The sequence below is a fragment of the Nicotiana tabacum genome, chromosome 21 (genome assembly GCF_000715075.1).
Source record: "Nicotiana tabacum cultivar K326 chromosome 21, ASM71507v2, whole genome shotgun sequence".
NCBI lineage: Eukaryota > Viridiplantae > Streptophyta > Magnoliopsida > Solanales > Solanaceae > Nicotiana > Nicotiana tabacum.
The window spans coordinates 34,532,984-34,556,592 of record NC_134100.1 but is presented as its reverse complement, the minus strand read 5'-3'; the positions used below and the strand labels follow the sequence as shown (position 1 = coordinate 34,556,592).

At 40.6% G+C, this 23,609-nt stretch overlaps 3 protein-coding genes across 3 annotated transcripts; all 3 read right to left on the bottom strand.

Moving 5' to 3' along the window:
- Positions 1-12,074: 12,074 nt before the first annotated feature.
- LOC142175197 (uncharacterized) lies at positions 12,075-12,775 on the bottom strand. Its single transcript, XM_075241777.1, has 2 exons — positions 12,740-12,775; positions 12,075-12,602 (listed from the first exon to the last, which is right to left on the bottom strand). Exons 1-2 carry the CDS (start codon positions 12,773-12,775, stop codon positions 12,075-12,077), a joined length of 564 nt encoding a protein of 187 aa, XP_075097878.1.
- A 34-nt stretch (positions 12,776-12,809) lies between these two features.
- On the bottom strand, positions 12,810-13,202 carry LOC142175196 (uncharacterized). Its single transcript, XM_075241776.1, has one exon. The coding sequence runs from the start codon at positions 13,200-13,202 to the stop codon at positions 12,810-12,812; it is 393 nt and encodes a 130-aa protein (XP_075097877.1).
- A 5,478-nt stretch (positions 13,203-18,680) lies between these two features.
- Positions 18,681-19,907, bottom strand: LOC107760002 (uncharacterized). Its single transcript, XM_016578022.1, has 2 exons — positions 19,154-19,907; positions 18,681-19,027 (listed from the first exon to the last, which is right to left on the bottom strand). The coding sequence occupies exons 1-2, from the start codon at positions 19,905-19,907 to the stop codon at positions 18,681-18,683; spliced, it is 1,101 nt and encodes a 366-aa protein (XP_016433508.1).
- Between the last annotated feature and the right edge of the window lie 3,702 nt (positions 19,908-23,609).

Below are 23,609 nucleotides of genomic sequence, written 5' to 3'. Positions count from 1 at the left end.
TTGTTTGGGCTGATTGGCATGAGATTTGTAAGGCCGAGAGACTAGAGAGGATGATAACTGAGTGAGGCCGAGGGTCTTATTGTGAGTGATATTTATGGGATCGGGCTGCATGCCGCAATATGTTTTATTGATTCATGCCATGATAGGTTTATATTAGCGCTTGGACAGGATCCGCCCCTCCAGTGTGTGACATACCAGCAGTGAGCGCATGTACCTACTAAGTGCGAGTGTCGAGCGATTATGAGGACTGAGTGACTGGGAGGATTGAGAAAATTGATACTCCGAGAGTATGCATATGGTTTTATCACTGCGTTGCATTACAGTTGGCCTGCATACTTGGCATGTAGGCATTGAGATGCAGTTCCTCACACTGTACGACATTGCGTCATTTATGACTTCACATTGACATTGACATGTGGGCATAAAGATGTCCTTTTCTCATGCCATCTGATAATGAAACATCTTATCTGTTGTTGAATGTTTTTGGAAAAAATTATAATTTTCAGATTTACTCATATTTTTGGTGATTTCAGTGAAAGAATTGGGTTTTACTATTATATTGAAAAACATGCCTGCCTATTTTTGGGAACTATGAACGAGCTGAGCATCATATCTTTGAGTTATTATTTGTGCTGCTTTATTTATATTGTTATGAGTTGTTCCTGGCTGTTGGTGTTGGACTCTGACCCTTGTCCAAGCTCGTCACTACTTTCAACCTAAGGTTAGGTTTGTTACTTATTGAGTGCATGTGGTCGGTTGTACTCATACTACACTTCTACACCTTGCGTGTAGATTTTGGATGCTGATGTGCTGTGTATGGCGGGAGTTGGCATTGAAGATACATGGCATTTAGGACAAACTTCCCATCTTTCTTTCTTTATCGTGCGACATTGATTTAACTTGAAGCATATCTCTTTGAATTCCTTCCACTCACTTGTATGCGCATGTGAGCGCTCGGTATCAGCTGTACATCGACGGCTTGTGGAATTCCATGGATGAGGTGCGAGATGTGTTTTTTGTGTTTTGGTGATGGGCCAGTCTAGAGTACTTGAGGCCAGGTTTAGACCACAACTTAGGCTCGGTAGTTTCAGTTGGGTGAGCATGTGCTTTTGGACTTATATGTCCGGTAGTGTTCCTATGAGGGGAATTTATGGTTCGGTGAGTGATTGGATGGCTATATAATGAGTATCATGTGACTACGAGATGTGTGCAGATGGTTTGAATATGACAGGAAGAGTTTGCTTGAGATGTGAAAAGGACTATTGGGTGTTTAAGTTTTGTCTTGATATGTTGTACAATCTCGAGTTATGAGCGTGTTGAGGAAAGTTTCATGTTGTTCATTCATAGGATGAAGCAGATTCTTATGATTTGTTGACGAGCTTAGAATCGTGAAGATTTAGTGAATGCTTAGTGGTTATGTCTATGGTAGGACGTAAGAGATGCCAGTTAGAGGCTAAGCATGTGGGTTATCTCATGCGGTGTGTCCTGAGGTTGTGTGATCCCTATATTATTTTTGTGGAGAGTTTTCTCTTACCGGTGGGTTATATGTGTATCAACTTTAGTTTGGATCGCTTGAGGAAGTTGGATTGACTGTTACGAGGATAAATGCGAGCTTAGCAGATGATTTGATTTATTGTATGGTTTGTGTTACATGAGCTTATGAAGGGTTTAGTTGAATCTCACAGTGGTATTATGGCAGTAATAAAGTATGGGCATTGTGAGTTATCGAGTGTTTTGACCTATGGCTTTGAGCTAAGTGGTGGAGTCTGCTATCGACGATTTGATTGCATGGTTACATGTTGTATTGGTTTCGGTTTGAGGCATACTTGTCGATTGGTTATGACTGGCAGAGGTTGGTTTTGAGGATGACTTGACTAAGAAATTTTTGGATTCATGATGTATTACCCCTTACGGTATATGGGAGTCTTGGAAATGGTTTAGGGGGTCACTCGGTTGCATAGAGGTGTGGATTATTTTTTTGGGTGTTGTTGTACTAATGGGGCACAGGTCGTACGACCCGTTTGGGCGATGCAATTGAGATTTGAGCATAATGGATGACTCTCGAGGAGGTTCTAATGGATTCAAGATTTATATGTAGCAATTGAGAATTTCGGATTGGTACATGGCTAGAATCTGAGATTTGTATTGGATGGTGTCGAGACTCGTGGTATTTCTATATCATTATGGATTCTACATTTCAATATCAGGAAGCTGAAGGAAAAGGCTTTAGATTCATAGAAGGTCTCTTCAGAGTGGATGTCTCAATTGTGGTACTTTTGGGGTGCTTAAGAGGGAATGCAGCAGTTTCTGGGCCTTAAGGCGGTGTGGTTTTATGTTAGGATATTTTGTGGTGAGCTTTGGGTAAGGATCGTGGTGTTCTATCACGGAGAAGTGTCAATTTGAGGGTAATTCGGAAGGAACTCGGGGAAATAGGACAGTTGAGTAGTAGGTTGGATTAGCACGGTAATGGATTTGATCGGTTCTTTGGGTACTTATGATGTGGTGAGGCTCTAAAAGTGTTTTGGTGGCAATACTCTTGGATTTGGAGACCTGAGTGGCTTGGTTGAGTTAGAGAGATTCAGTTCTGATGGCTTGGTTATGTGCAAATGGGTTTCGAAGAGTTCTCGATAGTTTCTATCACAGTTTGAGATGGATATTTCCTACCGGCGTGAGGAGCATATTGGGTATTGTGATTTTCTCTTGGATGGGATCACATTGAAGGTTTCTAACTGATCGAGTATATGTTCTGCTGGTAACTCAGAGTTGATTATGAGATTCTTGTACTTTTTATATGATGGCATGATAGACGTGCGTCCTGTGGGGTTGAGATTCGCATGTACAAGGTGACGAATCAGTTTTGTAGGGAAGGTCATGAATTTTGAACAATGTGGATGGCTTTATATGTTTAAGGAATGCTATTACTACTTGGTATTGCCTGAGAAGGGTGCGCATTTCAGAAGGCGCATTGTGTTTTGACTTACGGATGCTTCATTGGTCTTGCGGTACTCGCCTGGTTGATCGACTGCTGATTTTCAGATTTTTCTATGTGACATGGAAGAATCATATAAGTATTTCTCGTGGGGATGCTTATATATGAGAGATGTGTTAGTCATTCGAGTGGTGGAGTTGGTATCAACTATGGTGATTCGTGTGTTCTATGGATTTGGAAACTGGGAGTTCTCAGAAGCAGATTGTTTCGTGGTTGCGGACTGTGAAGATGTGGCCAAAGTTATCTAGATGATGGTACATGCTATGGTTAGGTTATTGTGAACTTTTGGAGGGCCATTTATCCATTTGGGGATAATCGGAGTCGATATGGGGGCCCATTGGTAGGCCCGAGGAGGATGTGTATTCTACACCGGGTCGGATTTGTTGACTCATCACCGTTATTACTGAAAGGTGTGTCATTCAGTTAGAGTTGAGCTTGTTCATGTTCTGATATGTTCTACATATTACTCTCTATGCTACGAGGGGTTGTGATTTATCTGTTATATGCACACATGATGTGGTTCTGTTCGGGCCTCGTAGCGAGATTTGAGCGAAATGGTTATTGGGGTGTTGAATGGTTGATTGCCCCGTGGTTATGTTCTCTTCGGGTTGTGGTATATTGTGCTATTTGATTCTCCATAGTTATGGTCATACACTTTGTTTATTTGATGTCGAATTGCTTGTAGTTGTTGATTTTGAGCATTATGGCTTGAGGTATTTCATAAGACCGGTGTTTGGATGGGGTCACGCATTGCAGCAGAGTTATGTTTGAATATGATCCATTGTGTTAGATTCGTGTGCCTTGGTTCTACTATGTGGCGCTTGTGGTGGTATCTATTGAACTTGCGGGTCGGTTCCATCATTTGAGTCATTTTCCATATTTGTATACATTTGAATTGTTGCTTATTAGTGCACAAATTGCATAGTTTGTGGCTCTAGGTAGTATTGATGTAGCATGTCAGTAGAGTAGCTTGTATTTGATGAGATGATGTCCTTGGGCCTGAAGTGATTGCTATCGAATTTGATTATGGTGTATCTAGAAGAGTAATATCGGAGGTCAGCTTAGAATTTGGGCTATGGTTCTGGTTAGGGGAGTGGGGTCCATGACTTGTTGATCTGATGAGTGATTATGCGTTTCTGCGTGTTTCTTTCATCACCGGCAGTGTACGAAGTTTTCGAATGAGGTTTTGTTTGATATGAGGTTTATTACCGGTACCACATTTGTTTTGAGCAAATATTGTGGTCGAAAATTATTTCTACGAGTATGCGAGTTGTGCGGTATATCATGTGATTACATCTTGGGTTATGGTTATGGCTTGATACAGCTTGTTCAGGCTTATACAATGTGGATGCGAGATTCGGGTCCTGTAAGGAGATCCAGATGTTGGAAATTGGGTTCTAAGGCTTACAGACTAAGATTTAAGTAATGATCTTCCATTACGTCGTGTTGTCAGGCTTATATGGATTGGGGTGACATGGGGTCACCCCCGGGTATGTGCATGGTAAGGTTGCACAGTGAATTGAAGGCTTTGGAACGACTCTTGTCATGTTCGAGGACGAACGTATGTTTAAGTGGGGGAGAATGTAACGACCCGATCGGTTGTTTTGAGAATTTGCACTTCGATCGGTGGTTTGTGGGCATGAGTAGCTCCGTATGATGTATTATGACTTGTGTGTATCATCGGTTTCGGTTTTCGGGTGATTCTGAATTAGTTTGGAAGGATGAATTTCATGTTTGAAGCTTTAAGTTGGAAGAGTTGACCAAGTTTGACTTTTGAGTATTTGATCTCGGATCGAAGTTTTGATGGTTCCGTTAGGCCCGAATGGTAATTTTGGACTTGGGCATAGGCCCAGATTTGTATTTGGATGTTCCTAGAAAGTTTTGGCACTATTTGGCGAAAGTTGGCAATTTGAAGGTTTAGAATGTTTATAAGTTTGACCGGGAGTTGAATTTGATGATATCGGGTTCGTATTGTGGTTTCGGGAATTGTAATAGCTTCGACATGACATTTGGGACTTGTGTGCAAAATTTGAATTCATTCCAGGTTGATTTGATATGGTTCGACACGAGTTTTGGAAGTGGAAAGTTCAAAAGTTCATTAAGTTCCATTTGAGGTGCGATTTATGGTTTTGATGTTGTTATGCATAATTTGGGGCCTCGAGTAGGTTCGTGTTATGTTATAGGACTTGTTGGTATGTTCGGACGAGGTGCCGAGGTGCTCGGGCGTGATTCAGATTGATTTCAAACCATTTTTCTTCATATTTGCATTGCTGGTTTTTGGTAAAGTCTGGTGCACCAAATGTTCTTCGCGACCGCGAAGTTGGAGGTGTGATCGCGTAGAGGAAATTGGAGCTAGGCAGTATTAATTGCGATCGCGATTGGACGACCATGTTCGCGTAGCTTGGTGTTGGTTACAATACGTGTTCGCATAAGGGAGACGGCATTCGCATAGAGCTGAGATGGAAAGTAGGGAGCTGGAGATGTCTTATTCGCGTTAGCATTATTTTTGTCGCGGTCGTGTAGTGTAGGTGCATGTGTTCATCGCGTTCGCATGGGATGTTTCGCGAACGCGTAGGGTATTTTTGGAGGCTTTCAAGTTTGTTCTTCGCGATCGCGAAGGATGTACCGCGATCGCGAATGGTATGCCTGTTTAGTGATTATAAGTACTCTATTTTCGGGAGTTTAAGCCATTTTTGCATATTTGGAGCTATGGAGATCGGATTGAGACGAGTTTTGAAGCAATTCTCTACTCGATTTTGATTATATTTCATGAATCTATCCTCGTTTTTAGCATTTGGTTGATGATTTCAAAAGAGAAATAGGGTTTTTTTGTCTAAAATTTCATAAAGTGAATTTTCCAGTTTTGAGCATCGATTCATAGTCGGATTTGAGTGAAACTAGTATGGTTGGACTCGTAATTGAATGAGTTATCAGATTTTGTGAGTTTTATCGGGTTTCGATGTGTGGGCCCGGGTTTGACGTTTTGGTTGACTTTGGGCTTTTGATTAATGATTCCACCTTTATCAATTGGATTTGTTTCCTTTGGCATTAGTTGATGTTTTTGAGTTGCTTTTGGCTAGTTTGAGCCATTCGGAGGTTGGTATGCACGGGATGGTGTTTTCATAGTATTGTTTGGCTTGCTCAGTATTGCATTCGGCTTGTTCGAGGTAAGTAACACTTCTAAACTTGGTACTGAGGGCATGAACCCCTGAATATACGTGTTATGTGTTTGGTGTTGAGGTGTCGCATATTCTAGGTGACGGGCATGTGGGCGTGCACCGTGTGAGTTATGATTCGATTGATTCTGTGGTACTGTGTAGTGACCTAATCTTGTTTCTATCCATCAAATTTCTATGGGCTAGAGTAATTTAATAAACACAGGCAGACAAGAAAGTTCTTGAACATTGTAAGTTCAAACATAAGTTTTAGGGACAAGGACATAAGTCTTGAACAAATTCAAGTTTTAATAGCTACCAAGTAACACACTTAGCTTTTAAAACTAATAAAATTACAGAAGTGCAATAAAACAGGAATAAGCTCATCATGGGTCATTGAGAACTATGAAGTCTGCATTGAACATAAACATATAAGACTTTAGGCATAGAGACTGTAGGAAAAGCTCACAACAAAGACTAATAGTTATCACTCAACTAATCGATTGTCACTTAAGGAATCATAACAGAATAGGCTACTCGTAAAGGATTATTATACTAACAAAAACATGACTATCAAACATTTTCAACACATACAACATAATTATGATCTACAAAACTTAACATTAACATATCTAAATCATTTAGCGAGGTGAATAAAAGAAAGGGGAAAGAAAGGTGCTGACCTTTCTTATCATTTAAGGGCAGCAGATCAAATGAATTCCCTTTGTTGCTCAAAGATCCCAGAAAACCTTCAAGCTTGAACCGGCAAAGAGAGGAAAAATAGTAAGAGACCTAAGTATCAGAAACCCTAATTTTTTAGTGTTTATAACTTTTCAGAGTTTAGGTTGCTCTGGTTTGTTGGTGTTAGATTATGTTCGATTGTAAGAATATTAAAGACCCCTTTTTATAGTGGCATTCATTACTCTAGGGCTTTACGAATTCTAAATCACCCCTTTTTATAGTGATGCATGGTAGATGATAATATCTAATCGAGTGAAAATCAGAAGACAAAAGGGGAATCCAATAATAATTTTACCTGTGTACTGGAGTGGAGTGAATTGTTGAACGTTGAGGCACAAGAAACCATCAGTCAAAACCCTAATACCCAGAGGTCATTGCATTTGACCTATGGGTGTCGAATATTAATGATGAAGCCAGCTAACACTTCCTGTTCGCTTTGATTTGAATGAACGAAGGAAGGAATAGATGAGTTTGAAGTTTCATCTTTGGGGTCTGATTTCTTTGACTAGGGTTTTGAAATCGAAAGGCGAAAATAGAAAGAACTACGGGACTGGGAGTGCAGGAACAAAAGGAATAGCCATGCACGCCATGGATTTGAAAAATCAGTGACGATTTAAAGTTTCATCTCTGAGGTTAGGGTTTCAGAATTTAGGCGGTTTGAATTTGTGCTCGGAAAGGGAATGTTAAGCGAGAATCACGAATTTGTGCAAAGGCTCAGGCGATTGACGGGTATATATGCTCAAGTGAGAAGAGAGAAGAAGAGGAAAGAGGGAGGTGAGGCGGCTGAGTAAGGTGCAAATGAATTAGGGTTTTTGGAATGAGACCAGTTGGTCTCTGAGTTAAAAATGGGAGAAAGGATCTGGACCGTTGGATCACTTGATCAATAGCCCTGATAAATCGGGGAGTTACTTATTTAAGAAAAATGATTTTAGGAAAATATGGGGACCGTTGGATCTATGTAATTCAACGGCTGAGATAATTTCTGATAATGGATCGGGATTTAAACAGAACATAAGGATAATTCGTGACCGTTGATGATTTGAATCAACGATTCAGGTCGCTTGTGTTTGTTTTGTGAGTGGGATTAGCGGGTGATGTGTCAGATCGTGATTGGTTGAGAAGTGATGGCAAGGATTGCCAAGTTGGAAGAAGTTGGGGTGTTTGGACTGGGTTGTTCCGATTTGGGCTTGGTATTTGGGCCAAAATTAATTTAAAGAATAGCCACTTTATGCTTGGTTAAGGAATTACATTTGTAGCCTTTTAGTTTTAAAATCTATTTAAAATTAATTTAAATAAACTTAACAATTTCATTAAAATGTGATGAAATTATAATTACTATATGTTACTAATTATTTTAATTATCTATAAATGACACATATTTCAAATTGTAGCACTAATTTCAAAATATTAATAAAGTAGCCTAATTTTGGAAATGGAGGAGTAATTTTATCAAATTATAAAACCTATGTAATGTACATACAAAAGTTAATTTATAATAGTAAATATATTTGTAATTACACAATATTAGTACTATGTAATAAATTTTGAAACTAATACTTAATTAATTTATAAAAATAGATACCCATTAATAAAAAAATACCTTTAAAGCATTTATTGCAAATTGTTAAGCGTGAATAAATTAATTTTAAAAGGGAGGGTCAAAATTGGCCGTCAACAACTGCCCCTCTTTGACCGGAGATGATGAAAGAGTTTTTGGACAAAAAAATTGAACCAAAGCCAATTTGTCCCGACTTTTAGGCAGGTATTGCAAGAATGACATGAAAGTTATGAATTGAGGAAGAATCTAGGAAAGTTTGGGAATATTAGGTGGAATTCTGGCTTTGAATTGATTACATACCGCAGACTTAACGAGTATCAGGCCTCATGTAGTTATGGAGTAGGGACTTTGGGGAAGCGGCACTCGCTGGAATTGCCCCAGTATCATATTTTGATGATACTAGGAGACGGAAGATTGGTCACTTATGATAGCCTGAATTTTGCCACCTGATTTGAATGACTCAAAATTTTGAACTTACTGGTCATCTTGAGTGGGGATCTTGAGCCCGCTACTGGGTTGGCTGTCCCCAGAGCGTTGTAGTTCGGTTTGCTGCTAAGAAGTAGTTCCACGCTGCGGTGTTTGTTTCTACAAAACAAAATAAAATACACGCATACCAATATAGCAGAATATATTAAGATACCATGTAAATGATGCAGGAATGATGATGCCTGGCTACCGGCGAGCCATTATTTGGAATTGGGATGATGGGATACTTGATCCTTACTCGATTTGTTAGCCGGGCTAGGTATCGTTTCGCAGCTGTCAGAGCATTTGAAAATTGTCTCCGCTTGTTGGGAGAGCTTGATTGGTGAAGTGCGTCTCTGCTTGCTGAGAGAGCTTTGCACTGAGAAATGTCTTCGCTTATTGGGAGAGCTTGATTTGCAGAGTGCATCTCTACTTGTTGGGAGAGCTTTGCACTGAAAAATGTAGAGTATTTTCTTCTCGAGAGAGATCGAAATCATGCCTAAAACTGAACGAACAAAACGTTAAAATATTCAAGGTAACACCGAAATAAAATATAAGCATGCCCAAGAGATACTCCTGACTGCGAAGCTAGTTGCGGCCATCGATTGGTAGAACGTTGGTGACAAGGTTCGCGATTGTCTATTCCGACATTCGTGATTTATGGAGCAGTGCTGCAGATTGCTTTTTGTTGGCGTAGTTTGCAGTTTACTATATACAAGGCTCCAGTTGGTGAAGCCGATGTTCGATTTGTACAAGGCGCTCCGATTGATCGAGTTGACAGTTTTCTTTATACAACACTTTAATTGGTGAAGCCGGCGTGCGATTTGTACAGGGTGCTCTGATTAGGTGAGTAGACGGTTTGCTATTTACAAATTTCTGCATCAGCTGTCTGATTCCGAGGCACTTGCAAAGAATTCAAGAGTTAGCTTTAGCCGTGGTCAAAAATTTTAAGTAACAGGGAGGAGAGATAATATTAGGTAAATGGCGGGTCAGTCATTTGCCCCAGTGTGGTCCCAGTGATTCTTTACTCCCTGTTGAGCCTTCACTGAAAGAAAACTTCTTAGTAGGGGGGGAGGTTGGTTTGCGTCGACCCTAGTGTTGATTTTCCCCAACCTTTGACATGATTGCGCCACGGAGTTCGGTAGATGGAACAAGTTACTTTATATATATATATATATTAGAAAATATTCTGATCATATTTGTTTCTTTTAAGGAAAATGCCGTCATTCTGGATTATGACATATTGCTTAGGGTTCTCTGCACGTGAACACATTTCTCTGAGAATCTCGTCCGGTTTGATGTCGATCTTCCATGGTATTTCTGACAACGCGGCTACTAGTCGTTGTGATTGTGTCCTAATTAAGACCGATGCATTACAGAGGTTTCCTAAGGTTATGACCGAACCCTTTCAGATGGCCTACGTATCCAAAGCGGAATGAGGTCTGAACATAGTTCGTGGGGTAATGATATAATGCGATGAAACGACCGAGCCTAACTCAGACAGCCTACGTATCCAAACAGGAATCAAGTCAGGACATAGTTCGATTATAACAGATGCAAGATGATGAGATTAAAAGATGAAAACGGGGGAGTCTGACTCAGACAGCCTACGTATCCAAATGGAATCAGGCCAGGACGTAGTTCAATTACAAAAAACAACTGAATCCGATGAAGATTTCCTATGTATTCCTTTCTGAGGAAATCAAGTTGGCGTAGTTCCTGAAGAACATACAAAAATGATATTTGGTATTTCTATTACAAAATAAAGGGGGAGAGAAACCGAACCTTATGTGGGTTGTCTACGTATCCCTCCGTGGGAAGTCAGGTTGAACGTAGTTCTGTTACATAAGAATCTAACTCTATTTGTCCTCAGAAGTAATATCTCTTGATTGCGTTCGAGTTAATCGGCTTCGTGCTGACTCTTCTATCCATTTATGCTAATATTAGAGCTCCGCCAAATAGTTCTCTGTGGACCACGTAAGGACCTTTCCTGTTTGGTGCAAACATCTCTTTAACTTCCTCTTGATGGGGAAAAATTTTCTTCACAACCAACTCCCCCGGTGCGAATTGGCGAGGCTTCACTCTTTTGTTAAATGCACTAGCCATCCTATTCTAGTATAGCTATCCATGACATAATTCATCCATTCTTTTCTCATCAATGAGCATGAGTTTTTCTTGCCTGACCCGTATCCACTTTGCGTCATCCAATTTTACTTCTTGGATGACTCTTAAGGATGGAATTTTGACTTCTGCGGGTATTACTGATTCAGTGCCGTATACCAACATGTACAACGTTGCCCTAGTGGATGTTCTCATGGTAGTCTGGTAACCCAATAAAACGAAAGGTAGCTTCTCATTCCATTGTCTGTAATTGTCCACTATCTTTCGCAGAATCCTCGTGATATTCTTATTGGCTGCCTCGACTGCCCCATTCATTGTGGACTATAAGCTATGGAATTGCGATGGACGATTCTGAACTTCTCGCAGATTTCCCTTATGAGGTCTCTATTGAGGTTGGAGGCATTGTCAGTGATGATAGACTCTAGTATCCCACCTTCTTTGTGACGACCTTGTAAGTAGATGCCTTGACCCATTTAGTGAAATAGTCGATGGCTACCAAAATGAAACGATATCCGTTTGACGCTGTAGGCTCTATAGGTCCTATCACGTCCATGCCCCAGGCAGCGAAAGGCCAGGGTGAACCTATTACATTTAACTCATTTGGTGGAACCCAGATGAAATCTCCGTGAATCTGACATTGGTAACACTTCTGCACATAGAGGATGTTGTTGCTTTCCATGATCATCCAAAAGTATTTAGTTCTCAAAATCTTCTTGGCTAATGTGAACCCGTTTATGTGGGGTCGGCACATCCCCACATGTATTTCTTCCAACATTCTTGTTGCTTCGGCGGCATCTATACATCTTAGCAAACCTGAGTATGGGGTCCTCCTATACAAGACTTCCCCGTTGAGGAAAAAGTGGTTTGCCAGTCTCCTGTGAGGTCACTTTTGACCATTAGTAGCATTTTCTGGGTACTCCTGGGTCATGAGGAACTTCTTGATGTCGTGATACCAAGATTTACCATCTGGTTCTTCATTCATATGGAAGTAATAGGCATGTTGATCCTTGATTTCTATCTTGACGGGGTCGATGTAGTTCTTTTCTTAATGTTGAATCATAGATGATAAGTTCGCAAGGGCGTCGACGAACTCGTTCTGAATTCTAGGGACGTGCTTGAACTCAATCTTTGTGAACTTCTTGCACAGCTCCTTCACGCAGTGCAGGTACGGTAGTATCTTGACATTCTTGGTTGACCATTCTCCTTTGACTTGGTGGATCAGCAAATCGGAATCTCCTTTGACCAAAAGTTCTTTGATGTTCATGTCGGTCACCATTCTGATTCTGAGGATGCATGCCTCGTATTCAGCCATATTATTGGTAGACGGGAATCTTATCTTCGCCGACACTGGATAGTGTCGTCTAGATTCCAAAATTAGGACTGCCCCAATTTTGACTCCTTTGAAATTTACTGCTCCGTCGAAAAACATTCTCCATCCAGGGTACGATTCTGTAATATCTTTTCTGGTAAATAGTACCTCTTCATCGGGAAAATACGTGGTAAGTGGATCGTAATCCCCATCCACCGGATTCTTGACGAGATGGTTAGCTAAAGCTTGTCCTTTGATAGCCTTCTAAGTTATGTACACAATGTCAAATTCGCTGAGTAGAATTTGCCACATGAACCCGTTCATGTGGGATCCGCACATCCCCGCATGTATTTCTACCAACAGTTTGGTTGCTTCGGCGGCGTCTATATATCTTAGCAAACCTGAGAATGGGGTCCTCTTATACAAGACTTCCCCATTGAGGAAAAAGTGGTTTGCCAGCCTCATGTGAGCTCATTTTTGACCATTAGTAGCATTTTCTGGGAACTCCTGGGTCGCGACAAACTTCTTGATATAGTGATACCAAGGTTTACCATCTGGTTCTTCATTTACATGGAAGCAATAGGCATGTTTATCCTTGATTTCTATCTCGACGGGGTCGATGCAGTTCTCGTCTGGATGCTGAATCATAGATGATAAGGTCGCAAGGGTGTCAGCCAACTCGTTCTGAATTTTGGGGACGTGCTTGAACTCAATATTTGTGAACTTCTTGCACAGCTCCTTCATGCAGTGCAGGTACGGCAGTATCTTGACATTCTTGGTTGACCATTCTCGTTGGACTTGGTGGATCAGGAAATCAGAATCTCCTTTGACCAAAAGTTCTTTGATGTTCATGTCGATCGCCATTCTGATTTCGAGGATGCATAGCTCGTGTTCAGCCATATTATTGGTACACGGGAATTGTATCTTTGCCGACGCTGAATAGTGTTGTCTAGATTCCAAAATTAGCACTTCCCCAATTCCGACTCCTTTGAAATTTGTTGCTCAATCGAAAAATATCCTCCATCCAGGGTACGATTCTGCAATATCTTCTCCGGTAAATAGTACCTCTTCATCGGGAAAATATGTGGTAAGTGGTTTGTAATCCCCATCCACCGGATTCTCGGCGAGGTGGTTAGCTAAATCTTGTCCTTTGATAGCCTTCTAAGTTATGTACACAATGTCAAATTTGCTGAGGAGAATTTGCCACTTAGCTAGCTTCCCAGTAGGCATTGGCTTCTGAAAAATATACTTGAGCGGATCGAGCCAAGATATCATATGCGTGGTGTATGCTGACATGTAATGCCTTAGCTTCTGAGCAATCCAGGCCAGAGCACAAAAAATGCGTTCTATCAAAGTATACTTGGGTTCGCATGGTGTGAACTTCTTGCTTAAGTAGTAGATGGCCTGCTCCTTTCTCCCAGTTTCGTCGTGTTGCCCCAACACACAGCAAAAGGCATTGTCCAAGACTGACAAATAGAGCAACAATGGTTTCCCTGGTTCAGGGGCAACTAGCACTGGTGGGTTTGAAAGATACTCTTCGATTCTATAAAAAGCTTTCTGGAATTCCTCCATCCATTTTGTGGCAGCATCCTTCTTTAACAGTTTGAAGATGGGTTCACAGATTACTGTGGACTGGGCTATGAAGTGACTGATGTAATTCAATCTTCCCAAGAAACTCATGACATTTTTCTTGCTCTTTGGTGGTGGTAATTCCTGGATGGCCTTGATTTTCGACGGATCCAGTTCTATCCCTTTCCTGCTTACAATAAAACCTAATAGTTTTCCAGCCGGGACTCGGAACACGCATTTTACTGGATTCAGTTTCAAATCATACCTTCGTAAGCATTCAAAAAATTTCCTCAAGTCGTCCAAATGCTCTGAAATCCTAGATTTTATGATGACATCATCCATATACACTTCGATCTCCTTATGAATCATGTCGTGATAAAAGGGTCATCATGGCCCTCATGTAGGTGGAGCCGGCATTCTTGAGACCGAACGGCACGAACCTATAATAGTAGACTCCCCAAGGAGTGGTGAAAGCTGTCTTCTCTGCGTCTTCATCGTGCATTAGGATTTGGTGGTATCCAGCAAAACAATCCACAAACAACTGCAGTTCATGCTTCACATAGTTGTAAATGAGGATGTGGATATTTGGTAAGGGAAAATCATCCTTTGGGCTAGCTTTGTTGAGATCCCGATAATCCACACATATTCTGATCTTTTCGTCTTTTTTGGACACTGGGACGATGTTTGCCTTCTTTTATCCTCAGACCTAAATCAGGTTTGAATTTCCTGGGCTTCTGATTGACAGGCGGTCTGGTGGGGTTAGTGGGTAGTCGATGCGAGACAATATTGGTGCTTAATCCTAGCATGTCATCATAGGACCACGCAAAGACATTGACGTACTGTCGGAGGAGCTCAATCATTGTTTCCTTCTGCTTGCCTTCTAGGTGAATGCTGATTCTAGTTTCTTTCACGTCTTCTTCACTTCCAAGATTGACTACTTCTGTTTCTTTGAGGTTGGGATTCTTCTAACTCTCCAACTACTCGATCTCATGCGGGAGATTGTCTAGCATCATACTTTCATCATATTCCTCGGAATCCGGATCGTGGCGCTCAGCGGTTTTGTTACATGTCATAATCGCGGAACGCGGTTTTGTATCAGTTTGATTACTAAAAAGAAAATCTAGGTATAAATAAAGCAGTAAAATAGAGTTGCGATACATAAGAAAACGATTCTTTTTATTTCATCAAAAAGGGGAAGGTCTTAAGCGTTCACAAGAGGCAAATGACAAAAAGGTACAAACACGATACATGCCTCAATTAACCATGTTCTTTCAAAAGAATACTTTTACAGTTCCATACTACCAAGACTTCCGGGGAACTAAAGATGGACTGGCTGTCCAATTCTGCAGCTCTTCCCCTGGTTCGGCATCCCTGATAGTCGTTGTCTTGATGTCTGTTCCCTCACAACATTCTTCAATCATATTCACGATTAGCTTTCCCATCCCGTCAATGATATCATCTTCGGGCGTTGAACTCTGTCCCGGACATGAAACATGCTCTGGCACAACAACATTTTTCTCGGAGCTAACATTGCGATTTTTCTTTGACTTCCCTCAAAAACCCTTACGTGGCTTTCTTTGACTTCCCTCAAATGAATTACCAACTCCCGCAGGGTGGAGAGCGGGCAAATGTTTACTCCTGATCCCACGTTGACCAGCACTCGAGATACCACTTTGTCCCCATATTTGACAGTGATGTGAAGAGCCTTGTTGTGACTTGCGCCCTCGACAGGAAATTCATCTCATCTAAAAGTGATCATGTTTTCCTCTACCATTTTCCCAATTGTCACGGCTAATGCCTGGCTGGTGATGTTACTTGATACACTTACCCCGCTTAGCACTTTCAACAAAGCATCCTTATGGCTATCCAAACTCATCAATAGATCCATGATGGATATATGCGATGGAGTTTTCTTTAACTCTTCTTCCATATAATACTCTTTACTCGACACCCTTTTCCAAAACTCCGCGGCTTCCGGGTCTGTTATGTTTCTCCTTGGAATTTGCTCTCTCCCTTGATTGCCTTGATTGACCTTTTCAGGGGCGTAGCATCTCCCAGACCTAGTCATACCATGGGCTACGATAGAGTCTATCATTTTGGCTTTTCCCTTTTGCTGATAGGTCCATGGATGGTTTTGTATTCCCGATCTTCTTCACCCTAAGTAGCATCGGCGGGTTGCTATGGATAAGTTTGAACTGTCACTGTAGGCTTTAGTTATATTGTAATGATGGGATCCTTCCAAGGAGGGATCATTGCGGCTTCTGCATTTCCTATAGTGACAATTGTTCCCTTCAGGTCATATTCTTCATCCAATGTGATCAAGTTGGCTCCCTGGTTTCGATGATTTGGCAATGGGTTGTGATTTATATTAGGTGGTGCTGGAGTGCACTGGACAACTCCGCTCTTTATCAGGGTTTCAATTTCATTTTTCAACTTGAAACAGTCTTCAGTATCATGCCCTGGCACATTGGAATGATACATGCATCTCTTAGTGGCATTAAAATATTTGGAGGGATGTTCAAGAACCTTCCCTCAATTGGGTGTATCAATCCTGCTCTTCTCAACCTTTCAAACAATTGGGCCAGAGGCTCAGCAATTGGGGTATAGGTTCTAGGACCCCTCTCTTCAAAGTTGGGACGAGTACGTGGTGCATACACTGGTCGGTTTTGGTGAGTAGTGGTTTGGACATGAGCATATAGCCGTTGTAGGTTTTGGTTGTTGTTGACTCAAGGAGGGTTGTATTATGGTTGAGGGTGGTAGTATGGTTGGGTATTATAGATTGGAGCATAGGTAGGTGGTGGTGAGTGGTAATTTGGGGAGTACGAGGTGCTTCCAGGAAATGGGTTAGTTTGATAGTAGGGGACTATTGCTCAGACCTTCTCTTTCTTTTTCTTCCCGCTACCGATCGATCCTGACTGGATGGCCTTGTTGACTGCTTGCAGTGCTGCCATAGATTGCGCCTTTCCACATTTTATGACCTCCTCTAGAAAATTTCCCATCTTAACCAGCTCAGGGAACTTTTGACCCATCATTCCCATCATCTTTTCAAAGTTTATTCCCTTCTGGGCTCGGATGAAGTATTTGGTTTAGTTCACTGTCGTCCGGTGGTGGTTGCGTCCTGGCAGCTTTCGTCCTCCAACGTCGTGCATATTCTTGAAACAACTAGATCATATTTTCGGTAGGTTCACCAGCACAAACTGATCAGGAGTATTTTCTGTATTGAATCGAAAATGGTTCATAAAGTCCTCCACCTTATCTTGCCAAGTTCTCCAATTCCGCGGGTTCTGTCGGGTATACCGGGTGAGTGCTTCTCCCATCAGACTCCTTATAAACAATTTCATCCTCAGCTCCTCATTTCTCCCTACTCCAACCAACTTGTCGTAATAAGCCCTTAATGTGCGTGAGGGTCCCGTGTCCCATCAAAAGTATCGAACTTTGGGGGTTTGTAACCTATTGGCATATCCACATCTGGGTGAATGCACAGGTCCTCATAATCTAGGCTTTCACTTCCTCGGGCAACTTGGAGTCTCTTCATTTGCCTTCTTAACATCTGCAACTGCTCAGATACCTACTCTTCCTCCTTACGCCTGGCCTCTCTCTCCATCTCAGTGTATTGATCGATCTCATGTGGAACCCTGACCGTGATGGGTGCTGTAAAGGTAGGTTCGGCAATGACATATACAGGTGGAATATACCGCTCATGAGTAGGGGCATGTGCCATGGGTGTGTGCTGGTTGGTGGTGAAAGTGACTCCGTCACGAGAAGGGGTAGTTGTATTAGTGGTAATAGGTGGGTTTTGTGTTGTCTGAGGATATTGTGGTACGTAGGGGGTGTGAACAGGAGCATTTGGAGGGTTAGAAGGTGATACCAGAGGTATAACCAGGTGCGCCAATTCTCTGATATGTTGCACCTCTTCGCTTAAGGATTCCGTTTCTTGGGCCATCCTGGCCATGTGCTCATCATTCCTAGTGTTGTCCTTTTCCCCCGATCTCCCCGGGCTATCGGCTATGACCAGAGCATGTTCAGTTGGGGCTTTTGTAGCTGACATCTTTCCCTTAGACCTTAGATTGTATGGTGGCTCCGCCATTTTTAGTCAACGCAAACCAACTTTCTTTTCTTCTTAAGGGGTATTAATAAAGCAAAAGAAAAAATAAGAAGAAAGAAAAAGAGTAAGAGTTAGTTTCTTCATTTATGCGGGCAAGAAATCACATAAAGCAGATAATTCGTGCATTACAGCTAGCGTTTTCCTAGAATTCGCGGGGACCTCTCATTGCCAGAGGTAGGCCTAATTTGCGGATGCTTGACAAACATTTAGACTTGACACATTTAGAACCGAAGCGATTTGCTTTCATTGATAATATGGACTGATACAAGCGGGAACAAGGATTACATCACGAAGTTGCATGGGCTTAGATAGTTGCCCTTTTGGAAAGTAAAAGAGAGAACTAGGGGTAAAGGTACAAAGTAGGGAAAAGGAAGGGAAATCAACCAATTCTAATAACCATCCCCTGAGTCACCTTCTGGGCCCTTCTCTTCTTCTGGATACTCTTCCAGATCCTCCTCCGGGTCTTCCTCAAACTCTTCATCATCATCATTGAATTCAGACTCCTCCTCTGGATCTTCTTATGGTTCTGTGCTTGACTCTATCTGGATGCATTCTACCACCCGATCATCCTCTTCAGCTGGTGGCAACATATGGTCAATGGATCTTGGGACCACCTAATGATGCATTGATGTGGTCACAATATAGTGTGGTTGTATCTCATGGTAAATCTACAAAGAAACCACCGCATCCTCTAACCAAGCTATACCCTCTCTGCTCGGGCGGGCCAGTTCTTCTTCTTCATTAATCCAGACGTAGTACTCAGGGGTGCACCAGGAATTTTGACCCATATGCATTGTTACCAGGTCATTCCACTCTTCTTGCAGTTTCCTTATCCTAGGAATTGGGATCTGGCCATTATAGTCATCCTCGTACAACGTCGTCCTTGTCCACAACGGCACATCTTGGATCATACCAAATTGTCTGAGGACCTGCAGTGGTGAGTACGGCTGAATGCCTTCTAATCCGATCAACTCAATGAAGTACCTTTGGGAAGTCCTCAAGATTGCTCTTCCACCTAACCAAGAGAGTTTCCAGTTGATCCATTCTCCTGTCAGATTGTTCAGTGTTTCCCTCTATTCTTCTTGGCCATGTGGGGAAATCCTGTGTCTTATTCTTTCATTGTGGTTGCGAATCATATTACTGACACCTACGAAGTGGTCGATAGTAGCCTCCCATTGGAAAAAGTGTTCAGTAGCCCAAATCTGCAGCAACAAGTTGTATCCTTTGAAATTATCGTATCCCCGTGCATAGGCGGATAAGGCTCTCAGCATTTCGGCTAACACCATCGGCACTAAAGTAGCTTGAAGATTGCCGTGGAAGGTTTTCAGTACCACTGGTAACAAGTTGATGTTGATACGGCCCCTTCGCTGTGGGAAGACCAATAGTCCTAACAGTTCCATTGCGAAAGTGTTAGGCCTGAGGCTTTTCCATATCACTTGGTCAAATTGAAACTCCCCTGAATACCACTCGTAGCTTTCACGGTGCCCAAACCTATCAAACATTTGGTCGAGGCTTACCCATCCATCCTCGATACTTCTGAGACTTCTGCTGTTGGTAAGACCTAGAGCATCGAAGAACCGATAGCCAGCCATGGTGACTGGCAGCACTGGCTTTCTTACGTTGAATGGCAGCTCCGTAAAACTTGTGACTTCTTCCAATGTCGGTACCAGCTCAAAGTCGGCAAATTTGAATACCACTTTAGTTGGATCCCAAAATTCTATCAACAGGCGAGTGAGCACTTTGTCTGTTCGGATGTTCATCAATGTAGTTAATTCCCCTAGGTGCGTCCGAACTTCATCTCCGTGTTCCCGACGAATATTCTTCCACCACTGTTTCATCTTATGTGGTGCTCCCTTTACCATGCTAATTTTAGGGATGTTCTGGTTGATTTCCATTTTTAGAGGTGGGTAGAAGAAAATATATTTGGGAAGTGTTTGCTTCGGATCCATAAGTGTCTTGCCATGTTTGTCCGTCTTTCCACAGAAATTATATCATTGGGTGCATGACCCGTTGACATCAGGGTGGTTGTTCTAATTGTGTGTTGGTACCTGGGACCAACTCACCTAAGGTTTATGCAGTATGACCTATTTTACTAGAGTAGAGTGTTTCCTATTTTTGAATTAGACTGTGAACTTCGGGAAGTTATGTCAGTTGACCCGACAAAACTATTCTCTGAAACTAGAGAGTTTTGAAAAGAAGGTTCGGAGGGGTATAAAATACAACCCTCATGTGCCATTGTGTGTGATAGTGTACGGCCAAGACTTGATTGGAAGAGATGTGATGACTGTGTATATAAAGCAGTAACAAGCAAGGGTGTAGCAACAATATAGCAAAGTGAGCATAGAGAGCAGATAATTGTAAAGAGCAAATAAGTCATGTAAGCATGTAATAGCAATTTCAATCATAATCAAAGCAAACTACAAATAAATCTAGAAGCCAAATTAGTCTAAATCTACTAAGGTCAGAACCTAAGTGTGATATCCCCAGCAGAGTCGCCATATTGTTGCACCCTATTTTGCACTAGTCAAGACAGGATTCAACTTGTGATTTTTGTATTGTTGAAGAAAGAGAGTCGCCACCTAATATTTAAAGGTATACTAGGGTACCTATCTAATTACTAAGTCATGTTCTTTACGGGTCTTCTAACCCGTGAGATTCTGGGTAAGGGTTCTTGTTCTTCTAAGGGGAAGGTGTTAGGCACCCTTTAAAATCAACCTGAGTTAGCTCCAAAGGATTTAGACTAAGTTTGGGATCAATTATTTGTAAAGAAAACTTTGATTAATAATAATGAATGCTTCTTACTGTACGCCTAAGGATGATAAAGAATGCAGAGTCTTAAAAGGATATGAATTTATCAAATGGTTCATAAGAGATGTTAAAAGAATTTTAAATTAGCACATAAGTGGTCTAAATTTTAAAATAAAGAGATTGAGTTATAAAAATACTTTGATTTGGGGGATGGTTATTTACATAATGATAAAAAGATGTTTGAGAAAAAGCATATCTAAGATTTACCATAGATTCGAAGGATTTTTAAAAAAAAAGTCATTTGCTGGAAATTCCTTAAAGCGATGATTTTCTGAAGTTCTGATTTTTCCTTTGAGAAAACAAGAGTTGAAATCTAGTTTTCCTTTTAGAAATAGAGATGCTTTTCACGAAGTTCTGTATTTCAAAATCTTTTAAAGAAGAGAAGGGTAAGTGAAAAACGTAGCAATTAGTGAGCAAATTACAACTTGCGAACTAAAAACTTACTATTAGCTGATTTTCCCTTTTTTTTAAAATCCCATATTGTTTAAGGCTTGCCTAAGTTCATATGATACTAAAGCATAAAGGAAAAAGGAAAGCATGTATTCTAATATATGAGTGTTATATACATGAGAAGTAAAACCACAATAAAAATATAACAAATACATCTAAACATTAAATTGGTAGAGGCGGTAAAATAAATTAATGAGGCAGTAATAATGATAAAAAAAGTTGAGGGAAAGAGGATTGGACTCTGGGATTGGGCCTCAAGAAGGTAGGCCCAACAATAAAGAAGAGCGAACACAGCTGGCGGTGCAACAGAGCTGGAATTGGGCATGAGTTCATTAAGAACTCAGAGGCCCAAACAGATGTACATGTGAAAAATAAGAAGATTATTAGATATATATCCAATACATTTAACATATTCCAACTACAGAACATTTTTTATGTACATGAAAAATACATGAACAGTTAATTAAAGCAAGAACAATATTAACAAAGTAGAGGAAATTATATATTAATGTGGTGGCTTTACTTAGTGACTAATTCACATTGAAAACTTTTCGTTGTCATTAAACACTAAACCCTTAAAGAACTAAATGTGTCAATGAATTAAAAGCTAAGGAGGGAACCCCACTCAAGGTCGAAGCTCCCTTTGGATCCCCTGACACTTCAATATTCCCAAGGGACTCAAGGCCCAGGGCAATGCTTGTGCCGGGGAGTGCAGCCCAACCTAAAGTCGAACTCCGCTCACAAATACCCTTAATCACTAACGACATGTTTTCCTTATGGGTTTAAGTGCAATGAGGCCCTTCTAATGCGAACTAAATACTAAAGTATTACCAACCATAAAATATATACTTTCCTCTTAATAAAATAATACAAGAGAATACATACTACTATGATACTAAATAGGGAAACATATCAAGGAAAACTAAAGGGATATAGGGCTAAGTTTAGAATGTACACAGTTTCATAATCACATTATTACAAGAATGAATCACTAAAACATAACATATTCAAACATGCATCGATAATATTACTTGGCAACTTAAAGACATCAAAGCAAATTCAAACTAACAGTCATAGTCAATAATAGTTTTAGAGATATAATCAAGGTCATGGGACTGAATTCTTATCATGATTACACACTCATAGTTTTAAACATATCATCCCTAAGGTATCGACAGGAACGTGCTTCTAACAGTATCAACCAGTTATTATGTTCAAACAACATCAACAAATGGACTTCAATAAGGTTTGAGAGTCAAATCCAATTTTAGATCAACAGTAGGAAGAAGGACTGGGCATGGTTAAAAACAGATTATGGTGTTGCAGATTTAAGCAAAGGGTAGAAACATTCAGTCAACTGCTTATCGGCAGAATAAATGAAGTAGTGACATCAAACAGGTATAGGAACTCTACACATTACAGAATCAAACTGATCAGGCAAGTGGAGAAGGAGATGAAAACATTATATCAAACAAGTTCAAACTCAACATGAATCTAGCTTAGCATATAGGTATGAAGTAACCATGCTTCAATTCTATCATTTGGTTTTAACAGTAGGCCTAGATCATTTCTTCATGAGAGATAAGCTAACTATAAATGCATGCAGACTTTTCAAAAATCATTAGGGGATCAAAGACTGAGGACAGGCATGTATTGCACACGTATATGAAGATCTCAATTGATTATGGAACAGACAAACCTAGTTATGCAACAATTACTAATTCACTTTGTCTAAATAAATCATGATTTACACTAAAAGAGGAAAATAGTTAATCTTACAGAATGTATATGCAACAAAGATTCATGAGGAAGGAACAACTTGATGTAAGTAAGATAGTTTCTTACGCATACAACATTTGAACATGATAATGGGAAAGTTCTAGTGACAACTGAGATATCACTCTTAGAATTAACAGGTACAGATACAGAGAAAAAACATCTAGGTACTCAGATTCTTCAACTTAGTTAAGTGACATGGACCTATGGTATATCAGTTAAAATTACCACATAATGAACCCGACTACAAACATATAGAATGCAGGGAAATGATATGCAGAGGTGGACATTATAACAATATTATTGGTGAAATGGAAACATGAACATGATTAGTTTATCAATGTTAGTAATCATGCAGAATAAAGACCATAATGCTAATTCAAAAGTAGTTTTAACAAACACATGCAGACAAGAAACTTCTTGAACATTGTAATTTCAAACTTAAGGTTTAGGGACAAGGACATAAGTCTTGAACAAATTCAAGTTTCAATAGCTATCAAGTAACACACTTAACTTTAAAAACTCATAAAATTACAGAAGTGCAATAAAATAGGAATAAGCTC

What these genes read in the sequence shown, in the direction of transcription:
- LOC142175197 (XM_075241777.1), bottom strand. Translation starts at nt 12,775, where the DNA reads ATGGGGAAGTCTTGTATAAGAGGACCCCATTCTCAG. An exon ending in TAAGAGGACCCCATTCTCAG is followed by an intron (nt 12,603 to 12,739) that starts GTTTGCTAAGAT and finishes TACATAACTTAG; the next exon opens with AAGGCTATCAAAGGACAAGC.
- LOC142175196 (XM_075241776.1), bottom strand. Translation starts at nt 13,202, where the DNA reads ATGGCGATCGACATGAACATCAAAGAACTTTTGGTCAAAGGAGATTCT.
- LOC107760002 (XM_016578022.1), bottom strand. Translation starts at nt 19,907, where the DNA reads ATGGAAATCAACCAGAACATCCCTAAAATTAGCATGGTAAAGGGAGCA. An exon ending in CGACCACTTCGTAGGTGTCA is followed by an intron (nt 19,028 to 19,153) that starts GTAATATGATTC and finishes TCTCTTGGTTAG; the next exon opens with GTGGAAGAGCAATCTTGAGG.